Raw genomic sequence first — 16,918 nt, 5'->3', positions numbered from 1 at the left:
TGTGAGTGGGCCATACACAAACCAGAGCTATCAATGTTAAATGTGATTTCCATTACACACCAGCTGTTATTCTTTCCAAAACCTTATTATATCCCAAACTGTTACAATGGATGAGATAGCACGATTTGTAACACATTGTAATGAAACACTACTTAGTTGTTGAGCCTTCTGAGTAATTATCTGTTACTGCATGTTTATCTGCTTTTTTCCTGATGCTAAAAATTAATCACTTATACTTAATGGCTACTATGACTGGAAATGGTAACAAAGGATGTTCAGTGTCTTTTGAACAGCACTGTATATCAAATAATATGATCTGACAAGTTTGTTAGAAACAAATGAAAACACATTTGTGAGAATTGTTTCATCAATATATCTCAAAATAGTGTGTTGCATTGCTAATATACATTCTTAAAAATAAAGTTTGCCATGTCGTTCTTTGTAATAATACCATAAAAGAACTTTCTTCACCTTTTTACAGTTTCAAAATGTAAACTTCAATCCATTGGTAAATAAACTAAGCTGCAAAAGCAATGCAATCATATGTTTATCTATTCATTTAGCCCAGCGCGTTCATGCTGAAGGCACAATATAAAGCAGCCAAATAGACAAAGATAATTTACATACATTCATTTATTTTAAAGACATGATAGACATGATGACAGATGTATTTAATTCTAAGTCATAAAGACAGGTTGCAAAAATGGCCATGTAAAAAATGAATTAATAAACAATAAACCATATTTTTACATCCGGAGAAGCGGAAGATGATGAATTGATGAATGGATGGATGGATGGATGGATGGATGGATGGATGGATGGATATTTTTACATAAATGCACTCAAATACACACACACAGCAAAACTCAGGAAAAAAAGATATGGGCCCTATATAACATTATTATAGATGTGTGGGAGATGACAAACAGCTGCATCTTACTGCAGCCTTTGTGTCCTCTCAGGACGTGATCATGAGGCAAAAGCTGATGAGCAAATGAAGCATCTCTGGAAACAAACACAAAACACCATGAATAAATCAGGAAGCAATTTTGCGTTTCACAGATTTCCCCATCATTTGTCCTCATTGACACAGTTTGTGTTACCAAACCATGCTTGTTGCATTGGTAACCCCTTAAATGGCCAGAGCTCACTGGAGGACATGAAGTTTTATTACACAGTTCTATAACCTATGAATAGCTCAGCCAGTTTGCACTGAAGTCCCTGTAGGTACTGAAGAATAGGTTATAGTATGTAATAAGCCTGGGCTTTGAAGTGGTTAATACTGTTCAAGAGTCCAGCACTGATGACCTGTATGTAAGTAAAAGCTCCACAAACTCAGCTAAAGAGTCCGCTCAGTGAGGGGTTTCAGCACTATTACAATCAGCAGCACACCTATAATTATACTGATTTGTTTTCCTTTTTTTTCCTTTGTGAAAAGATTTAGAAAGTAAATTGAGTGCAATATTAAATGACTGCTATTGTATAACAATAAATGTGGCAGCATTTTTCTTGTACTTTGTTTTAGCATTTAATAACCTTATTTGTTGATGAAGCCAATATGTGTTTCTAATAAACTACAGTTTCTTGCCTTGATGTATACTTGTTAACGCTAGCCAGTATATTGTCTATACCAGTATTGCGGCATTAATCTAACCATATTAGTTTTTAAGTTTTAGCAACATTGATAATTGACTCTATTTACAACATCCTTACAATAACATGTTCTCTTGCCATACTGGTAGAAATACACTATGCAAGGAAATTTTTGGAGTAACTTTAAGATACAGGCCTATCAAAACAAGCTATATATTGCTGTTGTCAGAAGAAAACCTTGTATCTCCATTTTTTCAGTTTTTGACATAATTTGAAAATGTCTGTTACCCTTTACATTGTGTGTAAATTTCATGATGAATGGACCAAAAGACCAAAAGAAATGACCCAAAGTGACTTGGAAAAAAATCATGTTCCATTGACTTACATTAAAAGCAAAGGTTTTTTTCCTTCTCCTATAAAGAGAACAGCTATATATATATATATATATATTTTTTTTTTTTTTTCTGCATCATTAGAGCTCAGCAGCTGTTCTTTACATTGTGTGTTCATGATAGTTAGACTAATAGAAATGATTCAATATTGCTTAGAATAATTGGTGTTCCATTAACTTGCAATGGAACTGCTTGTTTTTCACTGGACAGCGATGACTAATATATATGTATATATATATATATATATATATATATATATATATATATATATATAATTTACAGAGAAGTAAAAATAGTTAAAATAGAGAACTTTTAACTGATCACTACTAAAACATTCAAAACACTTATAAAGCTTCAGTAGTGACTGTTTCGGTGGTGACAAGCATAACTCAAAAAGGCTTGACAGTATACAACTAGCACATGAAGCTTTGAACAGTTGAATATTATATTAAATCATAATATACCATCTGAATACTTAATCATTTTAAAATCTTTTTTTACAGTTTGAACTTATTCAATTGAAAATTTACATCATGTGGACGTTCACGTCATGTACAAAAGAACCATTCATTGAAGGTGATTGTGCTATGGCAGTGGTTCTCTTAGTCCACTGCCCTCCACACTGTGGCATTTTCCCTGTTCTAACAAACCCAGTTCACCTCTTAATTAGTTAATTAGTTTCGTCAGATGGGAGCAGAGAAAACTCTTAAATGTACAGGGCGATGAATCCATTGTTCTATGGCATCACTCCAAAGAGCCCTTTTTTTGTATTGTTATTTTTAAGACAGTAGGTACTGTATACCTCTCCTCTGTTGAAAGCTGATTCATGATGATTTCCTGTCCACTGTGGCCTCAGTATGGCTGCCTGTTCTCTGGCTGGTTTGAGGTTTGATTGAGACAGATTAGGGCGGGCTGTGGAGGACAATCGCCATGGGCCAGAACAGACCTCAGCTCTGACCACACCCAAAGCGGCCATGCGTCCAGTTTCTGGCTTAAAAATAGAAGCGGGGGGCCAAGAGTCCTACAGGCTCAGGAGCAGAACGGTGAGACAATAGACTCCAAAGTCTGTTAATGGCCATAATGGAAAGTATTCATCATGATTTTATTACACCATCTCCCCTTCACACTTATTCTTTCTCCATTTTTTACTGTTCTGATCACACGGTAGTGAGCTTACCATGTCAAAAAGAACCCGCTTTCTGCCTAGATCTTTTATTCCCTTTGTAGAGGAAAAGAGTGGGTGAGAGACAGGAGGAAAAAGGGATGGGCGCTGCGGAAAAAATGGCCCTCTGTGATGTTTAGGCATCTGTTAATCTGTTGACACTGGGTTTGTTCTACGTCCCAAGGGAAAAAAGAAGGGGGGGGGGGTGTTAACCATAATAAGAACCTCGCAACATTATTAACAATGCATAGGCATTCAGAAACAGACGTTTTCTTCAACAGCCAGGAGACCACTAACAGAAGGAAAATTGTTCTTTTACAAAGCTGAGGACGGATGTCGCAGCAAAATCAATGGGAAACGCTTCACTGAAAATGGAGTTGTTTGGAAATTTGCTTGTGTGCTAATGCAAGTGTCCCAGTATAATCGTGAGTTGATGCATTTTTGTAGGTTTTGTATCTGCGCATTGCTTCATTGTGCTTAAAATTAGATTATGTTTCCTTTTTGTCTTTAATGAAACCACAATGAACCTTGAAATGATTAAAGAACACTAAACATCAGGATCCTGCGAATATATTTTTGTTCAGCAGGGAATCACCACTAAACCTACAATTTAATCCAAGACTACTCTATAAAAAATATGCTCTAAATTTACTGTGCCTTACTTCCAGGAGTTTCCAGGTAGTTGCCACAATTAATATTTACAGCACTCATACTGTAATATTTCTTTTAGTATTGACCTACTGTACTGTTTTTTATAACAGTTTAAAAACTTATTTTTACAAGAATCAGATTGACATCGGCCTATTATGTAATCATGAATCATTTGAGTCATTTCAGTTTTTCAAAAACACAGACAGCTCTTCTTTCAAAGGCTAACAGGCTCCACTCATAGTTAGGCTTTAGGTTTAAGTATTAATGAAAGGATTCTGTCATGCTTGGCTCCTCCCAGTCCCCCATGTGCTTTTTGTTTACCTTTTGATAGTCCACGTGCTTCTTGGCTTTGGTATTCCTAGTCCTGCCCCCTTGTTTTGTGACTCTGCCCCTGATTGTTTTCAGCTGTCCTTCGTCTTCCCGGCATCATATTTAAGCCCTGTGTTTGCCCTTTGTTTTCGCTGGTCTTTGTTTGATGTGTATGGATATATGTTGTTTGTTTGTAAGCCTGTTTTGACAGGCTGTTTGTATAGTTTGGACTGGTTTGGTCGTTTTTCATCATGTCTGTTCCCCATTTGATCCATGTTGGCTTTATGAACCTGGGCTGTCATGACCACGACCCTGCATTTGCCCTTAATAAAAGTGGCTTATGTCAGTGTAGGCGTCTACCTCCTTGCTCCCCCATGTTACAGATTCATGGAAAACTGCAGGCAAATATATGTTACATGTATGTCTTACAGACTTAATGTGAGAAAGTGAATGTATTCCACAGTCAGCCTGAATCCCACATCTAGATAAATTTAGCATTTTTATAGCAGTGGTAATCCAAAAAAAAAAATTTGCAAAGTAAAAGTTTTGACATAGATTCTGCTGTATACTGACTTATATGACAAAACATTATTTAATGCAACACTAAGGTATTGTATGTTTTTTATGTTGGTAGAGTTGTGCTAAGTAAGTTCAGCTGACTCTCTTAGCCTTAAAATAATGCAAAACTAAAACCAAAATAAACAGCAGTGAAGATGACAGTCCTTTACTGCTTCAGAAAAGTAGCTGACTTTTACAATAAAGCTGAAAATACTGTATGTTTCATGTAATATTACAGTATTATTGCAACATTATTGCAGCAGCCATACAATAAAGTATTTGATACAGTATGATCTTTTCAGTAAGGGTCTCTGAGCTCTGGATGATAAGTATGGATGGAAGAAAGTGGTAGTGTAACATAATATTATTGGATATATATTATTTTTTCCTGTCTGTTGGCACCCAGTAATGTAGGTCCTCTACGCTTCAAGACAATCAATGCTTTTTCATACTTTCCTAATGTTGTTTTAAAAGATTTAAAAGAGCTGCATTGCAGATCTCAATGTTGTCAAGTCTTGTCCCAATTACACTTAATGAACCGTGTGAAATCTGGCGTGGCCTTGTTGCAATATACCATTACTGTGTTTTCTCTTTTAAGTGAACAGAGTAAACACTATAAAACATTTCTAAATCTCCCTGGTGGTCATTCCAAATAAAAAATCTTCCCCATAATGATGTCGGTTCTCTGTGTGTGAAATGTCTTCTGTTGTGTTAAGCTGCTAGTGAGCAATGGGGCGAAAGGGGAGGAGGATAGAACTGTCACAATAACAACTGCATTTAAACACAGTAAATCAACTTTTCCATGTCTATCAAAATGTATTACATCATCATTATTTAAGACACTGAAAGTGTTCAACTGAGGTACAAGGCAGTTCAACTGAGCGATTTCTTCTAAAACAGGCATACACTTTATTTCATGGCTACTGTGAAAAGGGTTAACATTTTTCTTCATTTAAACTGTAAATAAGCCACAGAAAGTTTAGAATTTGTAACTATTTGAAACAAAGAACAGTGATCTGAAATGCTGAAATATTTAAGATTCCGTATTATTTCAAGGTCACTATTCAAATTTATGCAAATCTAACACTGACCATGTAAAGGCCTTTGTACAAAAGGGTCAGATCATTCTTTCAGAGTCATATTCCTTCCACTGAAGCTCACGTTTAGGCAGCTCTCAGCCACTTATCAGACGTTTTTGCTCAATCTGGTGGCTCATCCTATCATCCACCTCTAAAAGCTCATTCACAGAAAGTTTTTAGGCTACACGAAATAGTTATGAATATGCTGGCTGATATGATAGTTTGGAGAAGAGGTTTTCTTCAGATGTATCACTTATTGTACCATCAACAACATTACATACAAAAACTCAGCGGTTATCTTGGATAGTGAATAAAATGACTGCATTTGTATTGGTGACATTGTGAGCTCTGGTTTCTATCACCGCCACTGTAAAGAAAAACCCCGATTCAGTATGTTTCTCGGCAGTGAATCATTTCACATCAGTCCACTCTGACTGGCTGTTTATATCTCAACCATTGAATTATGCAGAAATTTTGAAAATTCATTGGAATTTAGCTTTAAAGCGAGGGGAGGTGCCAATTCCTGAAACCAATCTAAAATTCTCTCTGTATACACTGTTACAAATAAAGGTTGTGTGTTTTTGTTCATCAAGCTATAAACAATGTAAACGATTCCTCAAAGGTGCAACAGTGGTTTCAACGTCCAGCTGTGCACCTTAAATACGTTTTTCCCAGGTGAAAAGTACATATTTGTATACTTTTCATAACCTAATGATTTAAAACAGAACAATACATAAAAGCCTGGAGACGAGACGGGGTGTATGGAGTCAATACAGCTTAGAAAATATCATTTCAATGGATTATGATACAGTTATGCGTCCTGACTAAAGGTACTGAGATGTGCCCTTGACGGTGACAAAAGGGACAGCGGTACTGCCCCTGTGACAGTTTATTCCCTTTTTCCTGAGCATGCCACTCTTAAAAAGGATCATTCATTAAGGGTGCTTTAGTAAAGGCAATGGTTCTGTTTACAACAAAGAGCTCTATACAGAAACATCTCATGTGTGGTGAAGTGGTTCCTCAGATTGATGGATTCTATATAGAACCTTTTTGAAAATGGTTCTGCTATTATTATGATGTCAAGCTTGTAACAATAGAAGAACCCTTTGGTGCTATGTAGATCGAAGCCCCTCTGGTGACATCCTGTATCTGTAAAAATAAGTAAGACATGGGAACGAGATCCTGATGCGTGGCCACGACTTGATGAGGCACGGGGACAAGATCACGGCTTACTAAGTCATGGCCACACATTAGGATCCCGTTCCCACGCTTTACTAAGTCATGGCCACGACTTAATCATCTCATTCCCATGCCTTACAAAGTTGTAGCCACGTAATAGAACCCTTCTCAAAAAGGTTCCCTAAAGAACCGCATGCAACACATTCTTCAACAATCTGAAGAGCCGTTTCACGGTGGAAAGAACACTTCAAGCGTGCAAATAGTTCTCTGGGTGCTCAGGGTTCTATACAAAACCAATCCAATTCTCCAGAGATCCGTTGAAGGACCTCTTTGAAGAGCGTATGTGTCGTATTAACAGGGGAGAGAGTTAACGCGAGCAGAAGTGATGACTCTTACATTCATCATCATCTCTTTTCCCAGCCTAATCGCGCAATAAGCGCGAGGGCACCGAGCAGCGTCCCATCAATTACGACTGATGGGCAACAGAAAATAAAACGTCAAACAAATGAACCTCCCGTCAGAGCGCGCGCTGATTGATTTAGTGTTTGCGGAGTGACCCCGGCGTGGCTCGTGCCCAAATAATCGGACTGGCCACTCCCGTGGGGGTGGGGGGGGGTGGGGGTGTGGTGGTTGAGAGGGGGAGGAAGGGGACTCCGTGCCAGCAGAGCCTCAGACAGATTGATATCGCGGGAAAAAAAAGAAAACACACGGCATCACCAGGAACTGGTAAGAGAAAGAAGGCAAAAGCTCGCGAGGCCACTGGCTGCATTGGCGCTGACATCACTTCGCCACCTCAAATCATCCTCGCGCATCCTCACCCCCCTCACCGCCCCCACCTGTTCCTAACCATTAATAAATCTGTCCGTCTCCCCGTCCGCTCTTATTTAAAGCCATAGGAGACCCGCCGTCTCGCACTTTCCCTCTCGCGCCACGGCCACGCACGCGTGCGCGCGCGCTCACTCCCTCGCTCTCCCTCACTCCCTCGCTCGCGCACGCCCCGCTCTCGCAGCTGCGGCTGACTGTCCGCCACAGCGCGTGTGCGCCGGAGAAAGAGAGACAGAGCAGAGGGAAGGAGAGAGGAGAGGATAAAGGGGAGCGCGAGAGAGAAGAAAGAGAGCGAGCGTTCGAGAAACGAGAAAAAAAAGAAGAGGAGAGCGAGAGACAAAAGCGATGAAATTCCTCGGCGCTGTTTACGTCCTCCTTCTGCTCCCTGCGTTAAGCTTCAACAGCAGGTAAGACAGCGGCAAAGCTTTATTCCCTCCCTTTTGTACCCCTCCTTCCTCCTTTCTTTAATTGCCCTCCTTCTTTTCTTCTTTCCGGGGCCACACAATGGCTAATGCGTATTGATATTCATCGCTGGCGACCAGCAGCGCTTTGAGAGACACTGTCTGTCTGTGTGCTGTGTTGGTGCGTATTGGCCATGCGGTTCGGCTAGAGAGAGAGAGAGAGAGAGAGAGAGAGAGAGAGAGAGAAAGAGAAGGAAAGAGAGAGAGACCTAGAGGAAGCGATGAAAGAGGCTTATCAGCTCAACTTTTCTCCAGCCCTGCTCTGGGGCTGTGTGTCTCGCGCCAGAGACAGGGAAGGAAAGAGACATGCTTCTGGAGAGGGAGAAAGAGTTTCTCTCTGCTGGAGGATCCGGCGTGTCTGTGTCCGTTGCAGCGCCAGTCAGAGGCTCTGTGTGTGCGAGTGTAGAATGATGCGCAGAAGAGTCAGGAGAAAAGGAGAAGGAGAGAGCAAGAGAGAGAGAGAGAGAGAGAAAGAGCATAGAAGGAGGAGTCTTACATTACAGGGGAGGGGATTTTCAGAGATTAATGATTAATTAAACCATTGATAAAAATCATGCCCCCTTTCCTCTCTCTCTCTCTCTCTCTCTCTCTCTCTCTCTCTCTCTCTCTCTCTCTCTCTCTCTCTCTCTCTTTTCTCTAGTGCACCCTTAGTGGAGAAAGATGCCATTTCATGAGGAAAGGTCACTAATTAGATAGTTGAGAGGAGTTTAGCACTGACTTCCTTGCTCTGGGCTTCCGCAGGAAATCCTTCATCCCCACTTTTTTGAGGCTAATGTAGCAGATCAAAAGACTAACACCTTGATCTCTAATGAATTCTGTCCAGCACTGTCCAGGGAGGGTCAGAAGAGGGCTTTTTATTTTTTCCCCAGGGCAAGTACATACTCAGAATAGTTGATAATGAACTCCATATTTCGAGCTAATTGAGCTTCCTTCCTCGAACCAAACCGTATCAGTCTCATCATGATAAAATACTATTTAATACTGGATATGCGCTGATATGGGAATTGTGGGTTGATGCCAATGTCTGATATTTTTCATGTGCATATCTGCTGGTACCGATGCAGATAAGCATTTATGAAATGTAGAAAATAGGACCAGATCCACCCAGATTAATATACAGCTGGAGGTGGGCGATATGGTGAAAAGCAATATCACAATACTATATCAGGTGTTTATCTTTCCTAACATTAGCGATGTTGGAACAGGCAAAAAGAGTCGGTAGTGCCACAACTAAAAAAATACAGTGAAAAACTTTTCAACATGATTTTTTCAACATGAACATACTGCGCTGCACATAAATCCACTCAAACAGGACCAGTTATATTCTCATTGTAATGAAACATGCAGTCAGTCAGTCTTCTTTAACACTGATAATATCTATGATAGGCTCAAAGAAACCTATTTGTGACCTAATTTATCATGATAACAAATACTGTCATATTGCAGAGCCCAGATGGAGAAATGTAACATGTTTATTGTAATTTAATGTTTATTTTTGCGTTTGTTCGGCTAAACAAATTTTGTAATTTGAAAAACACAACTTTCAAATGGCACAAGCTGCGATTTGAATGAGTAGAAAAGTCAATGCAGAGAACTGGCAGTCTGGCAAAGCACATTCGTTCTTGGACAATAAAGACAAAAAATAGAAAATTATTGCAATTTAAATTCCAATCACAATCTTGGTGAGAAAAATCGCACTTAGACATTTTACACAGATCGTTCTGCCGCACACACTAAAACAAAATAAAACACAGACATTTTATCACAGTAGCCAGCGTTGCCTAGGTGATCTGCTCTTCCAGAGTTCAGTAAATATGCAATGAGAATATCAGCAATGTTAGTGAAATCTAAACATCTGTTGAATGATGAAATTTTTTTATAAGCAAATATCTGCTGATGCTGATATGATTCCAATATTGCGGTACAGCTCATTCCAGAGGACTAACGTATCAGACCCTGATATTTAATGAATTCTGTCCAGCGAATTAGTCCAGGGACTGTCCGAGAAGAGCTTTCTTTCCAGGATGGTTGTCAACGGGCTCTGTATCTTGCGCTAATTGAGCTTGGTTCTGTTTCCTTTCTTGAATCAAAATAAGTCGGTCTCATCACATTAAAATACAGGATGGTTAAAATAACAAAATAAAGAAAAAGCAGAAGTGAGGTATAATAATACAACATAAAATGGTCCAGTAAATGTGCACAGTGGTAGGTTGATACATATACATACATTGAAAATATAGGTTGATTTTGGTCGTCTGTACTCCCTCACAAGAAAAAACAAAGCCAGACAAAAAACAAAAAAAACACTATAGTCGCTCTACTTTAGATTGTCATTTAATCTAAGGCTGTTTGTTTCTGGATTCCATTGGGAAACTGCCATAATTCACATTTTCATTAATTATTTTTATCAGTCTAAAAATTGCAGGCTCCATTCTGGATGCAAATGTATAAAACCCAATTAAGCTCTCGCCTTTATGGAACCTTTTATTCTTTGTATTCCAAGGTAGTAAGTGGGGGATGGCAAAGCATACTGGTTGCTGAGAATAATGCAGTTCCTAGCACAGAACCCCTCCCTGGCCATGCAGTGAGCTTCTTGATGAATGAGCTATGCATTTGGCTTAGCAAGATAATGCTTGATAGCTAGCTTTGGTGTTAATAGGCTGCTCTGTTTGAAATGCAATCCGTGACCCCATAAACGAGCCTTAAAGCGTGACATGAAATCTCTCATTGACCGACCATTCGTGTAGATAACTGCCGGCTGCCACAAATCCGTCAAAGTGTTCTGTCAGAGCATCATTCATTTCAATGAATGTTCACGAAAGGTCATGTATGTCTTACACCATGTAAGCAATATGCATACCCTATATGCATCGACCTACTTAGAATCGAAAATGTTAATGTGCAAACAGAAAACTCCAAAACCTTTGCTTAGCTTTGCATCTTGATGAGGTGCCTACTTGACCCACATAATGAACATTGAATATGTTATTATTTTGGTAGGAAATTTCTCTGTTCATATATTTTAGGCTCAAGTTCGGGATTGCGGCCTTTAGTTCAAGTGGCTGCAGTTCGCCGTTACAACTGTCACTCCTTTTCATTTCCACTTGCGCACACACCACGTCTCCCATGGGATCCCAAACTCCCTCTGATGGCTCCTGCTTTGATGTAGGGAAAGCATGGCAGCCTCCTCTGGCAAGCCCACCTTCACTGGAGTAACTGTCAGAAAAGAATCTGAAGGGATATAGATGTAGACGTCTGAAAAGTAGAAAGATCTACATGGGATTCTGGTGCATGTATTCTTTAAAATAGAGGTTCCAGGCCTGGGTGTAAAAAAAAAAAAATCATCTGGATAAGGGATGCATGAAGAATATGCAAAAAAAAATATTTGATGAAGCACTTTTTGTACTCTGGAAAAGAAGAATATTTAGGCAGTACTGGGCTGCTGTGCTAAAATATCTACAGTTCATTAATTTTACTGCATAACCCTACTCAGAAAATGTGTTACATTTCTCCATAATGCCAATCCATATAGAGATAGTTCCAATTTCACTCATTTCCACATTCATACAAACATGAAAAATGTCGGTTATCAGTCCATAATTCTTGAATCGGTGCATCCCTAATTGGTATGTTATAGGTGTGTAGGTTCGTTATACTTTCATTTACAAAAATGTTTCTTTAAAGTTCCGTCAATGCAAAATTTCTGTAGGGATCAAAATAGGCTGCCTTCTCTGGCATCTCTCCAAAGAACCTTAATTTTTAAGAGTTTAGTCATACATACTGGCTAAATATTGGGGAAAAAATGCTCAAGATGGGTGAAGGACAAGATCATCTTTCAGCTTCGACCTATTACTCCACATGGCACAATACACATGTGTTTATCCAATTGAATCTGAAGGAAATAATATTGTGTCAGAAATTGACAGGTATGACACTCATTGTTGCAGTGATTGATGCCTCTGTGGTCAGTGGAGCAGGTCATATGTCTCACAGGTTGCGCCTTTATGGCCTCAGCGATTAATAGTAAATCTCCTATCTTAACAGCTTTGACATTGACAATAATATGTATGCGCTTAGGCCTCTGGAATGTGATATTCTGTTCTGGCTTTGGATGAATAATGACCTTGGAGCAATGCTTTATCGTTGTCATGGCAACTACATTTATTCACTTGATTGGAATGACTTTTATCATGGAGGCTACTGTAGTCTGACAGTTAGCAATGTTCGAGCCAGCCCACATTCAGGCAGGCAACATTTGAGCATCTCCATTATCATTAAGACCTGACTGTAACTCTCTTTTGAGACTTCATTTTGAACACCATACCTTTTCAGACTGAGTTTGAATATATTTTAAGTGTTTTTACAGTGTAGTGAACCTTACCGCATCTTAGTTTTTCCTTTCTTTATTATTTTTTCTCAGGTGAAAGCTATTACATGATGAAAAAGGCATTTGGTCAGTCTTTACTCAATCTTCTGAATACTCAAGCAAGTAAAATGTCCAAACATGTTTGGAGAAAATGCTGGGACAAAGACTAATCCCATACTCTAAAGCAGTGGTCATCTTCCTGCTGACTTTAGTTCCATCCCTATTTGACCCTACTTGATCCATCTAATTATTACTTTTAGGAATTCATCGTCAGTTGTAGGCTATAATTAAAAGTTTGAATACTGTTTAGTATCCTATTCTAAGTTGACAAAATGTTCCAGCACTGTAGTTCAAATACCTACAGTTGTATGCTCTCATCAGATTACATGTTTTGTTGATTTTCTAAGTGAAAATGAGTTAATACATCCTACATCATTTGAAATATCTATTGATTGGTCCATGCACTCTCACAACAGATTTGTTAAATACAACAGTGAAAACACAAAGCATGAATGATGGAGAGGTGTTTCAATCTTTATATATATGTTTCTCTATCTTTGCAAGAATAAAGTTCAGAAATACAGTTAAAACATTTCCTGAATCTGTAGAGTCGCTCTTACATTTCCATTTTATTGCGAGTTTGTTTGTGACTCACATCCAGAGTTATGAGGCTGTGAAGAGGGGTTGAGATACATGTCATCTGCCTCTCTTGTGTGCAATTAGTGGATTCATGTGTCCATCTACAATTTATGTGAAACTGACCAATGGACATTTAGGAAATCACTAAGGACTTACCCATCACGTCAGAAACCCTTCATTCTTCATTCAGGTGATATTGGAGACACATGAAATGGTGTGCAAAAGGTTTACAGCTGCTGAAGTTGATGCAGCAGTTTTGAAAAGTAGTGATAAAGATAATGCAGCATTTTAATATGAAACACATCAGCCTCATGGTATATGCAAGTGCTTTTAAGGCTAATTAAAGAAGATACATCTAGAAAAGACCCCAGAGGGTTAATTAACCCAATTAAAGAGAAGAGAGCAGGTCTTTGTAAGAAAAAAATAAATGAAACAACAGAATGAATCATTACAGTTTCTTAAATTTATTGAGTACAAGAAAGTTTGACATTGATAAGTTTGACAAATGATAGCTGTCCATAACAAGATCTTGGCAGCTTGTATTGGTGGGAAAATTACCCCATTTCCATGGTTCACCATTGATCTCTAGTGCCAATTTGAAGTTTTTGGCAAACACTGTTTTGAAGTCTTGTATAGTTCAATTACTTGGCAACAAAATTCCTATGCTTGCAAGGATCTCTGAAGTCTGAATCACAATTATTATTCCAAAAAAATAAAAAATCAAAGATCACTGGCTCTCTTTCCCAATGAAATATGGCTTTCCAACCACAAAGCTTGTTTGATCAGTGGTCTGCACAATTTGGTGTGAATGGAGCCTGTGCGGTGCTTTTCTGAATTTCAGGCATTGCATTAAAGCTTTCTTATTAAAAGAATATGCAGTGCAGGGGCCTTTTTTCTATTAATACATTTCTGCCTTCGAATTGCCTCTGTAGCTTTGGCAAACAGATACCAAATTTTTCCTCTGCTACTTCTTTAATGAAGATAAGACATGAGTGCTATATTGCTTCTCTGGAGAGCTTTGGGATGTAGGAATTGTGAGCTGGTACCAGTTTCTGATATTTGTATGTAGAAATTTAGAAATCTGCTGATTCCTATGTTGTTATATAAGTAGAAATTGTGACTAGCTCCATCTGGATTAACAGTAGAGAGAAATGTAATGTTTATTTGTGGTGGGTTGGAAATGCAGTGAAATCAAGAACATGCAGATATTTTAGTGTAGTAGCCCAATGTCCCAAATATTCTGCTTCTCTGGAGTACAATAAATACATCATCAAATATGGGCTTGACTGAATGCTTTGCAGTTCATAGTGGGTTAAAGAATATTTGCATATATTACTGTCAAAATTTATACAAATAGTATAGTCTTATAAGTATTTTTACATTGTATGACCACTTTTGTATCAGCAATAAATACCGTGTGCACTGTCAGGTCAATACGAAAGCCCCAGTAGATCTGCATTTCATTATAAGACCTTGTGAAGAATACCATAGGAAATGCATTGCTTATGCCTGCAAGCATCCAGTAAGCAAAGATAAAACACCACACTTTAGTTATAGTTTTTAAAATTCTTTTTTGAGGTGTACAGCACAGATTGCAATAAAACTAAAACTATCCCAAACGTAGCCTATATCTTAGACTGCCAAAAAATATACATTTCTGTTATTAAAGTCTACTGTGACTAGAAGACTACACTGCTCCTTAAGCCCAAACCAAAGCTTGGCTCTGCAACACAATCATTGTATATGAGATCTGAATTTAGTGCATCGTTTACTTTAAAAAACATTTCTAAATGATTCAAAAGTAGGTTATTTTACTCAAAATTGAACACATATAGAAGTGATTGCTAGAAAGCAAGCATTAGCTTAATGTCCATATTTTATTCAAGCCACACGATGTGCAGGTTTATCCAGGTGACTATATTATTGTTGGGGAAATGTTGCTGATGCTGGATAATTGCTCTCAAATTTAGTCAGCATGTGCTTTTTTGGAGATTCGATATTTGAAACTAATATACTGCTCGAAGTGAAGAGTGCTTGGGCCCCTATTATCACCTCTTATGGCTGTATTTTTCTGTTCACTTTTTCCCATTTGTATCAGCCAGTTTTGAGGGGTAGTATCACAGCCCTAGAAAAAGGTCTTACGTCAGCCATGTGAAAACTTGAGCCTAGGCCTTTATCTTTCATGTGGCTCACCCCGAGTGAGTGTTCGCATGAAGTGGAAAAAGAAGTGTCTGAGAGCAGTGCAGTGGTGGAGTTGCCAGCGTGTTTTCCAGCACATGGTGAAAGTACGCTTGCTTTTAGAAGCTTGGTGGAGTTGCATAGAGATTAGAGATCAGCTAGTAATGTAGCAGGTCCCGCCTCACTTGGATACCCAGGAGGGGCTGTGGTACTGATGTGAACGCAGCCTGCATCACATTTTTTCAACTACAGTACCAGCAATACTGCACTGTATTCAGAAGAGAACTTAAATGCTCTGTTCTGCCACCACCATGCAGACAGCTGATTGGCTATTGTGTTGCTGAGCAATAATAGATGGAGTACCTCTATTGCCTTTCTCTTTTAACTGCACTCTCAAGGAGGGCATATGACATGACTAGGGTTTGAACTTGGATCCTAGCAGTAGGACTACTAAAGTGAGGTGTCAGGTGATTATAATAGAGATTAGGATGTGCATGGGCATTTGGTTGCGTAGATAACTGATCAGAGCAGAAGTATTTGAATTCTGAAGTTGCTATTTGGTTATTCTTTATGCTTTATTAAGGCAAAAAAAAATCAGATTGTATGCTTTAACAGAACTGTAAAACATCAAGTCATGTTTTTTGTGCTTGTATTTGCAGGTTAAGTGTATTGTAAGTGTCTTAAAATTTGCTATAATAATTATAGTTGGCTTTAATTGTATTATATTATATTATAGAATAATTACATTACAGTAAGTATAGTAGAGTTATATTTAAAATAACTATATATGGTGTATAGTGTATTATATTTACATTATACTTGTCCTGTTCTTTAGTATACTTTGCTACTATGAAACTTGAGTGTCTTAGACCCCATTTACACTTGGTCACTTCATCCATCTTAGGTATCAGGATTTTATCTGAATAAGGAAAAGCTACATAAAAAAGTGTATATGCACCCACATTGAAAATAGATACAAATCCAATCAATCATACCTGGTCTGAGACACATTTGAGCCAAATGATGTTACGGCAGTGTAAACACATCTGTCTCTCCAAGACAGATTTGACAGAGAAAAGCTCCAAGTACAACCAAAACTCTTACCCATGCAGTACATCACTGGACACGTGATCTGTGTCTACAAGGAACTTGGTTATGGAGGATGCACATGGTTGGGTACTGGATGAAACAAAATGCTTAAAAGCAATATAGACAGACACTACTATGTAAAATGAACAGCAGATGAAAAGGCTGAACAAATAAACAATTAGTAATTGGTTGCCTCTTAATAAGCAGGTTTACATATTCCATCCCATGCAGTAATCAGATCTTAGTCTGACTAACCAGAGATGCATTTGACTACCAAGTGTAAATGCATGTGGCTAAAATATCAGGATTAGAGCTGGGCAAAATTGTCAAAAATGTTATCCTGATAAACAAAATTCATATTTTGTTCGATAACTATACATATTGCGATAAATGTTGAATCATCATTTCTTTTCAGTTTGAAGGCTGATTTTTGCTCC

General features: G+C 38.4%; 1 protein-coding gene across 1 annotated transcript in view; it reads left to right on the top strand.

The window, feature by feature from the left end:
• Positions 1-7,795: 7,795 nt before the first annotated feature.
• luzp2 (leucine zipper protein 2) overlaps positions 7,796-16,918 on the top strand; it is a 161,786-nt gene continuing 152,663 nt past the window's right edge. The window contains exon 1 of the mRNA XM_017707791.2: positions 7,796-8,155. Coding sequence (XP_017563280.1) covers positions 8,094-8,155 — 62 coding nt within the window. The 5' untranslated portion in view covers positions 7,796-8,093. The remainder of the gene's footprint in view (positions 8,156-16,918) is intronic.

Source organism: Pygocentrus nattereri, chromosome 7, assembly GCF_015220715.1.
Source record: "Pygocentrus nattereri isolate fPygNat1 chromosome 7, fPygNat1.pri, whole genome shotgun sequence".
Lineage (NCBI taxonomy): Eukaryota > Metazoa > Chordata > Actinopteri > Characiformes > Serrasalmidae > Pygocentrus > Pygocentrus nattereri.
Note: the sequence above shows the minus strand (reverse complement) of the source record. Positions and strands in the feature narration are given on the sequence as shown.